The following is a 12163-nucleotide window of genomic DNA, read 5'->3' as shown; positions in this document are numbered from 1 at the left end:
CTGCCAATGGAATAGAACAGAGGCGCCCCAGAGGACCCAGGTCAGCTTACCCCACCGTCCTGGGCCAAGGCCCGTTCAGGGAGGCCGCCCCGTGGCCTGGCCCTGGCTCCCATCACGTCACACTTTCTCCCCTCACCTTCCCCTTCCTCCAGGCTTTCTACTTAAGACTCTGAGGAATCCCAGTGCCTATCTGCTCTAAGACCTCAACAAGGACATTTCCATTGTAGAAGGACTTCAACTCTTTTTAAAAAATATATTGTCATTGATTTCAGAGAGGAAGGGAGAGGGGAGAAAAAACATCAATGGTGATAGAGAATCACAGGTTGGCTGCCCCTGCACACCCCCTACTGGGGATGGAGCCTGCAACCCAGGCATGTGCCCTGACCAGGAATCGAACCCTGACCTCCTGTTTCACAGGTCAACACTCAACCACCAAGCCCTACTTGTTCAATCTTAAAGCCAAATTGTGTTCACCTGAGGCCTCCCTGGCCCCCATTCCAGGTTCTAAGAGGGACGCAGTCTCTCCCGGGCTCTGGCTCCGTGTCCGTTGGGAACCAGCCCAGTTCCAGGCAGTTTGTGGACCAGTCCGGAAAGAGATGCTCAGCTAAAGTCTGCAAGCTCCTAACACGGAGGCCCTGGCGCTGGGATGCAGGACCCAGAGGGACTTGCCCGCATCTCTGGCGGCAGCGAGAAGGCCATGCACTCCAGGGCCCAGCAGGTACCTGTGTCCTTGCTCCTTGTTCCTGAGGCTGTCTGGGTGAGGGGGTTAGGGGGGCTCCTTGGGTCCCTGTTCTGACTCCGGAGCTGCTGAAACAGAAACGGAGGCATATTAACAATGGTTCGAGTTTATTTGCTCAAAAATCAATTCTGATTGGACAGCTTCAAGCCCGAAGTGATTAGGAGGCTGTGTTGACAGGAGCCAGAGGAAAGGAGGTAAGTGTGGAAGAAGGAAAGGAAGGAAGGAAGGACTGGGGCGGGCAGCCAGCTGGCTGTCTGTGATTGGCTGTCTTTGGGGTTTGGCTGTGGTGATCTTGTGGCATTTCCAGGCTTAGATTTCGGTTTGCTTGCTAGGCCTCTGGGACATTGGAGCCGCCTCAGGGTAGAGCCCTCTGTGTTCATTAATGTAACAGTCTTGAGCTGAAGTTTATGTTTTGTTCCCTCTCATTTTCAGCTGTTGGGAGGGGTTAGGGCAGGGGTGGGCAAACTTTTTGACTCGAGGGCCACAATGGGTTCTTAAACTGGACCGGAGGGCCAGAACAAAAGCATGCAGATGGAGTGTTTGTGTGAACTAATATAAATTCAAAGTAAACATCATTACATAAAAGGATACGGTCTTTTTTTTAATTTTAATAGCTTTATTCATTTCCAACATTTTAACAAGAAGAATGTAAACACTAATTATTATAATTTGAAACTTCAAAAAATGGAGGAATCATAGCACAATAACATACCTTATATTGAAGATGGCAAAGGCAAAATAAAATTGCCTAACAAAGGAAAGGTACAAAAGCCTTTCCAATTAAACTTAAATATAATAAAATAATTTAAAACTAAAACAAATAGAAAAGAACAAAATGTGTAAACAGTAAATTAAACATTTTCTTTAGTGCAACTTCCAAATTATGCCCGGGACGTAGATGTAGATGGAAATGTAGACTGTGTTGAAAGGTTTTTGGTCTTTAAAACATCAACTTCAGTGGGAACAGTGTTGTTGGTCTCCTTTTTTAGCTAATGCATCAAAGTCTGGAGTTAGTTTTGTTGTGGCTATTCTCAGGATAGATCTGAGGTGTTTGTCAGTTAAGCTGGATCTGTGAGGGGCTTCGTTGATGTTCATGATGCTAAATGTCTGCTCACAAACATAGTTGACCCAAACAGCACCAGTATCTTCTGTGCCATCCTCCGGATGTTTGGAAAAGTGGGTTCATTAAGTGCAGCATAAAAGTCTCTTAGTTCAAGAGAGCTGAATTTCTCCTTTAGGACAAAGTCAGACTGAAGATCGATGAGTTCCAGTTGCACCTCTTCTGGTGCTGTTTCAGGGTTTTGTGACAAAGGACAGGCCACCAGTTGAAGTGACTAAAAGCTGAAAGTCTTTGTTGTTTTATTAACAAGTCATTGTGATGTACAGAATGTGGGAACAGGAAAAAATTGTGTTTGAGTAGAGCTCTTAATCTTACCTCAGAAAGGCTCTGATACTGTGCTCTCCAAGGGCGTGTCTCCCTACATCACCAGGATAATGTGTCTACGCATTCCCAGGGTGATGTCGGGGGACGCGTCCGTGGGCATTACAAGGAGCCTCTGGAAGATTGAGAGGTTGTTCCTTCTACTGAATGGGGGATATAAATCCGCCCACTCAGAAAAAGGAGCTGCGGCCGTGTTTCCCGACCTTGCCATGTTAACACTGCTGCTGGTGAAGGAGCGGAGGGGAGAGCAAGAGAACCCTCTGATATTTTGGCTCCGCAGGCCGGATAGAACAGCCGAACGGGCCGGATCGGGCCCGTGGGCCGTAGTTTGCCCACGGCTGGGTTAGGGGATGGAGAGCCATGAAATCTTTTTTTAATTTCATGTTCTTTATTGATTTCAGAGCGGAAGGCAAAGGGAGAGAGAGACAGAACTATCAGTGATGAGAGAGAACCATTGATCGAGCCCACAACTCAGAAATGTGCCCTTGACTGGAATCGAACCCGGGACCCTTCAGTCCACAGGCGGACACTCTATCCACTGAACCAAACCGGCCAGGCGTCCTCAAACTACAGCCCCCGGGCCATATGCGGCCCTCTGAGGACATTTATCCGGCCGGCCGGGTGCCAATGCCTGTCCTACTTAGCAGCCGACTCATCCTGGGCCCGCAGTGAACATAGGAATTTGTTCATAGTTTTTTTTTTTTTTTTTAAAAACTGTAATCAAGCCCTCCAAGATTCTGAGGGACAGTGAACTGGCCCCCTATTTAAAAAGTTTGAGGACCCAGTCCCTGCTAACAAATCTTTATTTCCCATTGGAGGTCGCCACCTAGTGGGTAGCTGACCTGCAGCGGTTCCTTCTGCATAGCAAGGCGTCCACATGGCAGGTCTAGTTACTTGCTCACCCGGGGCCACTGGTGGGGCCCCAGTTTTTTTCTGGTGTTGCCCTCCCAAGCTCTGAGAGGAGACCTCCCCCAAGAGGTCAGGCCCGGGTGAGACTTGGTTAGGCCAATGCAGTGGGGCTGGCTTCTGAGTACACACCTGTGGAACTATTAATCCTATTGCCACCCTGGCCAGTTGTGCAGGGTGGATAGAGCATCAGCCTGCGGCCCAAAGAGTCCGGGGTTCAATTCCGGTCAAGGGCACCTACCTTAATTGCAGGCTCCTGAGGGAGGCAACCAATTGATGTGTGTCTCTCTCATCAGTGTTTCTCTCTGTCTCTTCCTCTCCCTAAAAACCAATGAAAAAGTATCCTTGGGTGAGGATTCAAAACCAAACCAAACCAAACCAAACCTGATGCTGAACATTAAAATTATGTTTTTTTTATTTGAACATCAGAATTTTGGTTCCAGCATTTGTTGTGGATTCAGGGGGGCAAGCAGGGGAGAGGGCACTTCCTCTCTTCCTAGAGAAGAGGTCCACGTGGTATAGAGTCTCCTCTTTCTCACTGGGCTTATAGTCTGCGTGGGAAGGCGGGGACCTGCTGAGCCACCTCGGCTCCAGGAAGCCAGCCATTCCAGGTGGCTGAGGAGGAGGGCAAACGTTAGGGTGGGGTCACCCCCTTGGGGCCTCGGTGCCCAAGATTTGGAACTCTCATTGTGTAGGCTCAGCCTGCCCCAGTGTATATTGGGGTAAACTGAGGCAGGTACTTGCCAGGTTTCCTGTTTTATGGTCAAGAACGTTCATGGCCAGCCCTAGCCGCTGTGCCTCAGTGGATAGAGCATTGGCCTGCGGACCAAAGGGTCCTGGGTTTGATTCTGGTCAAGAACACTTACCTTAGTTGCAGGGTAGTCCCTGGCCTGGGCCCTGGTTGGGGCTCATGCAGGAGGCAGCCAATCCATGTGTTTCTCTCACATCGATGTTTCTCTCTGTCTTTCCCTCTCTCTTCCACTCTCCCTAAAAATCAATGGAAAAACATCCTCGTGTGAGGATTTTTTTCAAAAAAAGAATGTTCCTGGCCTATCCGCGGCCTACTCGTGGCCTACACACAGCATATAATTAGGCTGTGATGAGGTCAGAGCTGTGGGCATGGCTCCTTAACCTCCCTCCCACACGATACTTAGCCAGGGGCAGTGGGTGCCTGTGAAGACGGTGCAGGTGATATTGACATCCCTTGGCAAGTTTGAGGGAAAGCATTGGCGTTGGATTGGTCCCTAGTGACAAGGCCCAAAATAACTTTTGGTTCTCAGCCTTCTTAGCCAAGACACTATGCTGGAAGCTAAGGCTTACTCTGTGCAACAGAACCCAATGACCACTAATAGCAGCTACTTATGAAGTGGTGATGTGCCGGGCAATTTATTCCCCATTTTCTCCAATCCCATAGACCAGTGGTCTGCAAACCGTGGCTCTCGAGCCACATGCGGCTCTTTGGCCCCTTGAGAGTACCTCAATCAGATTGAGTACGTTTTTAGCAAAGGCCAGCTTAGGAGTACCCTAATTAAGTTAATAACAATGTACCTACCTATATAGTTTAAGTTTAAAAAATTTGGATCTCAAAAGAAATTTCAACCATTGTACTGTTGATACTTGGCTCTGCTGACTAGTGAGTTTGCCAACCACTGCCCTAGACAGTCCTCCGAGGCAGGGATTATTATCTCCACTGAAAATCAAGACAACGAAGGCCCTGGAATGGGGGGATGGGCATTCAGGGGCTTGCCCAAGGTGGCCCATCAGCACATGTGCCTCCCACACGGGTTCCAGTTCCTGCTGCTTTCTCAGTTTCCTTGTTCACATCCCAACAGGTTTACAAGCTTTGAAATGGGCCTGGAATCACCTAAAGAGGGTTCAGATGTCTGTGTGTTTATGGTGCAGTTTGACCTCTGCTCTCTGCACCTGGGACAGATCAAAGTAGCCCTAGCACGGGATGGACTCGCGCGTTTCCATGACAACAGTGCATGAGGTGAGTGCCACAGTCACTTCAGTCTTGGTCACTGCAGTGAGGTCACCTGCCAGAGCCAGATTCCAAGTCTCCTTCCAGTCAGAATTCTAGAGAAATGGATAGAAAATGGTTTCATACAAGGTCCTAAGTATCAAATCATTAAAAAAAAATTGACCTAAGTAATAATGTATGTCTCCAAATGCCAAGAACTCTTTAAAGCTTCATTGAAGTTTGGTGTAAGAATTTTCAAGGAGCCCAGCAGGCGTGGCTCAGAGGCTGAGCGTCTGCCTAAGAACCAGGAGGTCACGGTTCGATTCCCGGTCAGGGCACATGCCTGGGTTGCGGGCTAGATCCCCCGTAGGGGGTGTGCAGGTAGGGGATGGAGGTGAAGGGGGCCCTAATATGAGGTGCCAGAAGATTTGACTTTGGGGGGCGGGCTCACAGTGCAATATGCAGATCTTATCTCATAGGAACCCACACCTGAAACCTATATGATCAAGTCTACCAATGTCACCCCAATCATTTTAATTTAAAACAATAAGAGGCACACAGAGGCAGCAGGTGGTAGAAACTTTATTCCAAACTAGGTCCTTGGGTTCCATATTTTATGTTGTGTGTGTGTGTGTGTGTGTGTGTGTGTGTGTGTGTGTGTGTGCAAGTGTGAGTGCGCACCCAGCTCAATCTCCTCATTTGTCAGTTGAGTGGGATATTCATATGGAACTCAGAGGATTGCTGGGAAGATTAAGTGATAATATACTGAAAAGTACTTAGAATCGTTCCTGGCACATAATTGTTGTCATCATCCGCATCATCATCATCATCATCCACTATATTCTGCTCCTTCAATCACTCATGAGCTTTGTCAAATCTCAGCCCCTATAGTAGTCATGAGCACTATTTTCAAGACGTGCTGTGCTGCGAGAATGCATGGTTGGGCAAACTTATGAAAACTGTGTGAAACCAGACACGATCTACCTAACTCAGTGACCCATTGGATGGGAAGGGGGAGAGAGAAGGAGGAATCTTGGGAGACGTACAGATTTTTGGACATAATGAGTTGGGTGAGTGATAGGTCCATTGGCCAGAAGAAGGGCTACTGCAGGAGGGACAGGCTGGGGGAAGACAGCCACATCATACAGTGGAGAAGCCAGAACTGGAGCCATAAATTCCTCTTCAGGCTGTGGTTTCTCAGGGTTGAGATCTTCCTGGTGGGGTCCCCATACATGACAGGGAGAGTTCTGGGGCACAAGTCATTGCATGTTATAGCTAAACCATAACTGAAATATTAGCCTTTTTCTTTTTCTGGCTGGGGAATGGAGATTTCCTCTTCAGACTAACCTTTCAGAGCAAGACCTCAGATGCTTTCTTTTGTTTCTCTCCATTTCCACCCTTTCTTATGTCCTTGAGCAAAGCCTTTGCCCAGTGTCTGTCTTCCACCTGTCAGAATGGCAATCATCAAAAAATCACCAAAGTCAAGTGCTGGGGAGGATGCAGAGAAAAAGGAACCCTCGTGCACTGCTGGTGGGAATGCAGACTGGTGCAGCCACTCTGGAGAACAGTATGGAGTTTCCTCAAAAAACTAAAAATGGAGCTCCCATTTGACCCAGTTATCCCACTTCTAGGGATATAGCCCAAGAAACTAGAAATACGAATCCGAAAGGATATATGCACCCCTATTTTCATAGCAGCACAATTCACCATAGCTAACATTTGGATACCACCTAAATGCCCATCAGCAGATGAGTGGATTAGAAAACTATGGTACATCTTCACAATGGAATACTACGCTGCTATAAAAAAGAAGGAATTCTTACCATTTGCAGCAGCAGGGATGGATCTGGAGAGCATTATGTTAAGTGAAATAAGCCAGGCAATGAAAGAAAAATACCACATCATCTCACTCATTTATAGAAAATAAAGAACATTATAACCTGATGAACCAAATATAGATGTGGAGGCAGTAAAGCACTGGACAGACTGTCAAATTACAGCGGGCAGGCTGGGGAGTGTTGGGGAGGGAGGGAAATAGTCAACCAAAGGAATTGTGTCCATGCATATAAGCACACCAATGTTGTTATTATTTTTTAAAGTCAGAGAGCGAGGAAGAGAGGGAGGGAGGGAGAGAGAAACACTGATGCAAAAGAGAAATATCGATCAGCTGCCCCCCTCATGCACCCCAACCGTGATGGAGCCCACAACCTGGACATGTGTCCCGACCCAGAATCAATCCCAAGACCCTTCAGTGCACAGGGCAACACCCAACCAACTGAGCCCCACGGGCAGGGCCAGTTTCTGTTCCCAGGCCTGTGTTTAGAAGAAGCCAGTCGGCTCAGTGCACATGCTTCTGCGGAGAGCCTGGCATAACATAAGTGCTGGGTAAGGGCTTGCTATCCACATTCCTCAGCCACTTCTCCTTGTCCGCCATGCCTTCAACACATGGTTATTGAGCCTCCGTGTGCTGGATGCTGGACACACACAGAAGAACACACATGACCCCTGGCCTCCAGAGGACACATTTCAGGAAAGGCGAGCCTGCTGTGTGCTTTGATGAAGCTGGTGTCCTGGAGAGCAGGCAGGTGCTTCCACCTCTAGGAGGGACAGTGTCAAAATAGCTCCATAGAGGAAGTTGCTCTCTTTAGTATTTTTAATTTTTTTAGAAATATATTTTTAGTGATTTCAGAGAGGAAGGGAGAGGGAAAGAGAGAGAGAAACATCAATGATGAGAGACAATCATGGATCCGCTGCCTCCCGCACTCCCCACACTGGAGATCGAGGCCAAAACCCGGGCATGTGCCCTGACCGGGAATCGAACCCTGACCTCCTGGTTCATAGGTCCACGCTTAACCACTGGTCCATGTCGGTTGGTGAAGTTGCTCTTTTTAAACAAAAAGCAAGCACATGAATGGGAGGTGGGTGGTAATGGGGGAATAAGGACACATATGTAATACCTTAATCAATAAAGAAATTAAAAAAAAAAACGAACCTCCCAAGAGTTCATATGAGAAAAATCAACTGGAATCGGGTAGCACCAAATTGGAGGTGGTTAGGAGCCTTTCCCTGTCAAGAAGCACAGGGGCAGATTTTTACAGACAAAATGCATTAATAAAGAAAGCATTGGTGGACTATAGTATAAAGCAGGGGTGGGCACACTTTTTCACTCGAGGGCCACAATGGGTTATTAAACTGGACCTGAGGGCCGGAACAAAAGCATGGATGGAGTGTTTGTGTGAACTAATATAAATTCAAAGTAAAGGAGCGGAGGGGAGAGCAAGAGAACCGGATAGAACAGCTGGATCCGGCCCGCGTGCCCTAGTTTGCCCAAGGCTGGTATAAAGACTAGTTGGCTGCTTGCAACTGGCTATGCTTAGCCTTAATCTCGAGGCATTTACAGTTTTAGCTTTGGCTTTCTTTCCTTTCTTCCTTTCCTTTCCTTTCCTTTCCTTTCCTTTCCTTTCCTTTCCTTTCCTTTCCTTCCTTCCCTTCCTTCCTTTCTTCCCTCCCTCCCTTCCTTCCTTCCTTCCTTCCTTCCTTCCTTCCTTCCTTCCTTCCTTTCCTTTCCCTCCCTCCCTCCCTTCCTTCCTTCCTTCCTTCCTTCCTTCCTTCCTTCCTTCCCTCCTTCCTTCCTTTCCTTCCTTCCTTTCCTTCCTTCCTTCCTTCCTTCCTTCCTTCCTTCCTTCCTTCCTTCCTCCCTTCCTTCCCTTTCTTCCTTCCTTCCCTTCCTTCCTTCATTTCATCTTTCCTTCCATCTTTCTTCTTTCCTTCCTTCCTTCCATCCATCCTTCCATTCTTCCTTCCTTCCATCATTCCTTCCTTCCTACCTTCTCTCCTTCCTTTCTTTCTTGCTTTGTTTCTTATTTCTTTCTTTCCTTCCTGCCATCTATCCATTAGTCCTTCCTTTCTTCCTTACATGCTTCCTTCCTTTCTTCCTTCCTTCTTTTCTTCCTCCCTCTCTTCCATCCGCCCACCCTTCCTTCCTTCCTTGCTTTCTTCCTTCCTTCCTCCCTTCCATCTTTCCATCCTTCCTGCCATCTATCCATCCATCCTTCCTATCTTCCTTCCACCCTTCCTTCCTTCCTTCTCTCCTTCAGTTCGTCTTTCTTTCCATCTTTCTTTTCTTCTTTCCTTTCTTCCTCCCATCCGTCACTCCTTTCTTCCTTCTTCCTTTCTTCCTGCCTTCTTTCATTCCTTTATTCCTTTCCCTTCTTTCCTTCCTTCCTTCCTTCCATCCATTCATCCAACATTCCTTCCTTCCTTCCTTTTTCTTTCCTTCCATCTGTCCTTCCTTCCTGCCTTCTTTCCTACTTTTCTTCCTTCCTACCTTCCTTCCTTCCTTCCATCTTCCCATCCTTCCTGCCATCTATCCATCCTTCCTTCCTATTTTCCTTCCTTCTTCCCTTTTTCCTTTCTTCCTTCCTAACAGCTCCCCTTTCCTTCTTATCTTCTCTCCTTCATTCCTTTCTAACTTCTTCACTCTCTTCTTTCCTTTCAACCTTCCTTCCTTCCTTCTTTCCTTCATATCGTCTTTCCTTTCATCTTTCTTTTCTTCTTCCCTTCCTTCCTTTCATCCATCCTTCCATTCTTCATTTCTTCCATTCTTTCTTTCCTTCCTTCCTTCTAACCTTCCTTCCATTCTTTCTCTTCCTTCCTTCTTTCCATTCATGCATCCTTCCTTTCTTTCTTCTATTCATCGTTCCTTCCTTCCATCCATTCATCCATCATTCCTTTCTATTTTCCATCCTTTTTTCCATCCTCCCTTCCTTCGTTCCTTTATTCCTTCCTTATTTCCTCCCATCCATCACTTCTTCCTTCCTTATTTCCTCCCATCCATCACTCCTTCCTTCCTTCCTTCCTTCCTTCCTTCCTTCCTTCCTTCCTTCCTTCCTTTCTTCCTACCCCCTTCATTTTATATAAGATTTGTCTTGTAAAAATTTGTTTTTCTTGATTTTAGAGTGAGAGGAAGAGAGAGAAACATCAGTGATGAGAGATAATCATGGATTGGCTGCCTCCTGCATGCCCCACACTGGGGATCAAGCATACAGCGGGGGCATGTGCCCTGATCAGGAATCGAACCCTGACCTCCTGGTTCTTAGGTCGATGCTCAAACATGCCTGCTGTAGCCAATCTTAATTGTATCTTTCAACAAAAGTCCAGAAGTGGAACTGCCTGTTTGAAAGTTTGAACATATTTTGATTGACTTTAGAGACAGAGAGAGGGAGAGAGAAACATCGATGTGGTGTTCCACTGACTGATGCATTCATTGGTTGATTCTTCTATGTGCCCTGACCAGGGATTGAGCTCTGCAATCTGGGCCGGTTGAGAAGACGCTCTAACCCCTTACCTGTCCTGCAGGGTGAAAGTCTGTATACTTTAAGGCTTTCAGTAAATCTTGCCCAAGGACCCTTCGCCAGCAGAGCATGGGGGTCAAGTGTCTCCATTCTGGAATATGGCATTTCCCTCTCCAGTATAGTGCCACTCACCCTCAGGGGGCCATTCCAGGCCGGGGGTCCCATCCTCATGACAGCGTCTATTGGTTTGCAGATCCCCTGGATACAGAGCCATGGCCTTGTTCGACAAGGCCAATTGCCAGGCAGCGAGTTTAGTGCTCAACATCCTGGGATGGATCCTCACCATGGTTTGCACGGGCCTGGCCAATTGGCGGGTATGGTACATAGAGAGCAGCCCCGCCCCGCCCTGGGGGATGGCCTGCGTGGGCATGTGGAAGGTCTGCACTTACCAGCCCAACAGCCTGCAGAGCCGACCCATAGCGTGTCACCGCTACACCTACAGTGACACCTACCTGCCGCTGGATATTCGCATCGATCAGCACCTGCTGCTGGCCGCCATCCTCCTCGGGCTCCTGGGGAAAGGGCTCATGGTCATGGGCCTGCGCAGAGTGTACACGGGACAGCTTCAGAAGGACACCACCGGCAATCTGTTCTTCGCTTCCAGAGTCCTGAGCATCATAGCTGGCACATTGATCTTCATTGTCGTGATCTCCAACAACCAGGCTGTGATGGATGAAGAGGGCATTGCCTTCCCGCCATCCTTCCACATCCCCTTCAGGCCCGACCGGCAGAAGCTCGGCAGCATGGTGCCCCTGGCGGTCCTGGCTGCATCCCTGATGCTGTTGAGTGGGCTGCTTACCATCTCTTTCCAGCTGTCCCCCGACAACCAAGTGTACCCCGAAGTCTCGCAAGTGTGAAATTCCTGGTTGTATAGCTTTGCAAATCCATGATGAGCAGTTTATGGGGGTGAAGTATCTATGAAATGGGTCCAAGGATTCATGACCATGGCAAAGGTCATCTTGAGCAGCAAGTGACCATATCCTGCTATGTGCAAATTGGGCTCAAAAACCCAGAGACAAGTCCCCACCCACCCATGTGCACCTCAAAATATTGCGAGACCCAGACCCAACCAGCCCCCGCTTCCATTGGGCTGGATCCAGACCTGGCTGGTCCCACCTTTGTCAAGCCCTGCCGGATTGGGTGGCGCAGCGTCAGGTCTCCTGGCCTGGCGCCGGGGTTGGGACATGGCCTGAGGTCCCCCAGCATGGGCCATGGCGGGGGTGCGTCCTGAGGTCTTCTGCAAAGCCCTGCCAGGTGCGAGTCATGGCCTGAGTTCTCCCAGCCCTGGCAAGGGTCGGGGGGTGTGTCCTGAGGTCTTTCAGCCTGGGCCACGCGGGCGGCACGGCCTGAGGTCCCCCAGCACTGGCTGGGTCTGGGGGTGTGTCCTGAGTTCTCCCAGTCTGGGCCAGGCTGGAGGCATGGCCTGAGGTCACTTGTCAAGCTCCGCCATATGGGGGTGTGGCCACTGGGAGGTGGGGGATGTAGCCTGAGGTCCACCGGCTTGGTGCCAGGGTGGGGGGCGAGACACAATCATGGATTGGCTGCATCTTACACATCGCCACTGGGGATCAAGCCCCCAGTCAGGAATCAAACCATGACCTCCTGGTTCCTAGGTGGATGCGCAACCACTGAGCCAAACTGGCTGGCTGAAATGAGCTTCTTCTCAAGGAGTATTTAAGACGTGGGATCACTGGGTCAAATGGCAGTTTTATTTTTAGTTTTTTCAGGAAACTCCATACCGTTCTCCACAGTGACATGCTTCT

At 48.7% G+C, this 12163-nt stretch overlaps 1 protein-coding gene across 1 annotated transcript; it reads left to right on the top strand.

Moving 5' to 3' along the window:
* Positions 1-10612: 10612 nt before the first annotated feature.
* Positions 10613-11257, top strand: LOC308239697 (claudin-34-like; the record flags this gene model as incomplete). Its single annotated transcript, XM_080652508.1, has 1 exon — positions 10613-11257. One exon carries the CDS (start codon positions 10613-10615, stop codon positions 11255-11257), a length of 645 nt encoding a protein of 214 aa, XP_080508634.1.
* Between the last annotated feature and the right edge of the window lie 906 nt (positions 11258-12163).

The sequence above is a fragment of the Plecotus auritus genome, assembly GCF_963455305.1.
Source record: "Plecotus auritus genome assembly, chromosome: X".
Taxonomy (NCBI): domain Eukaryota; kingdom Metazoa; phylum Chordata; class Mammalia; order Chiroptera; family Vespertilionidae; genus Plecotus; species Plecotus auritus.
The sequence above is the reverse complement of the archived record's forward strand: the minus strand, read 5'-3'. Positions and strand labels throughout refer to the sequence as shown.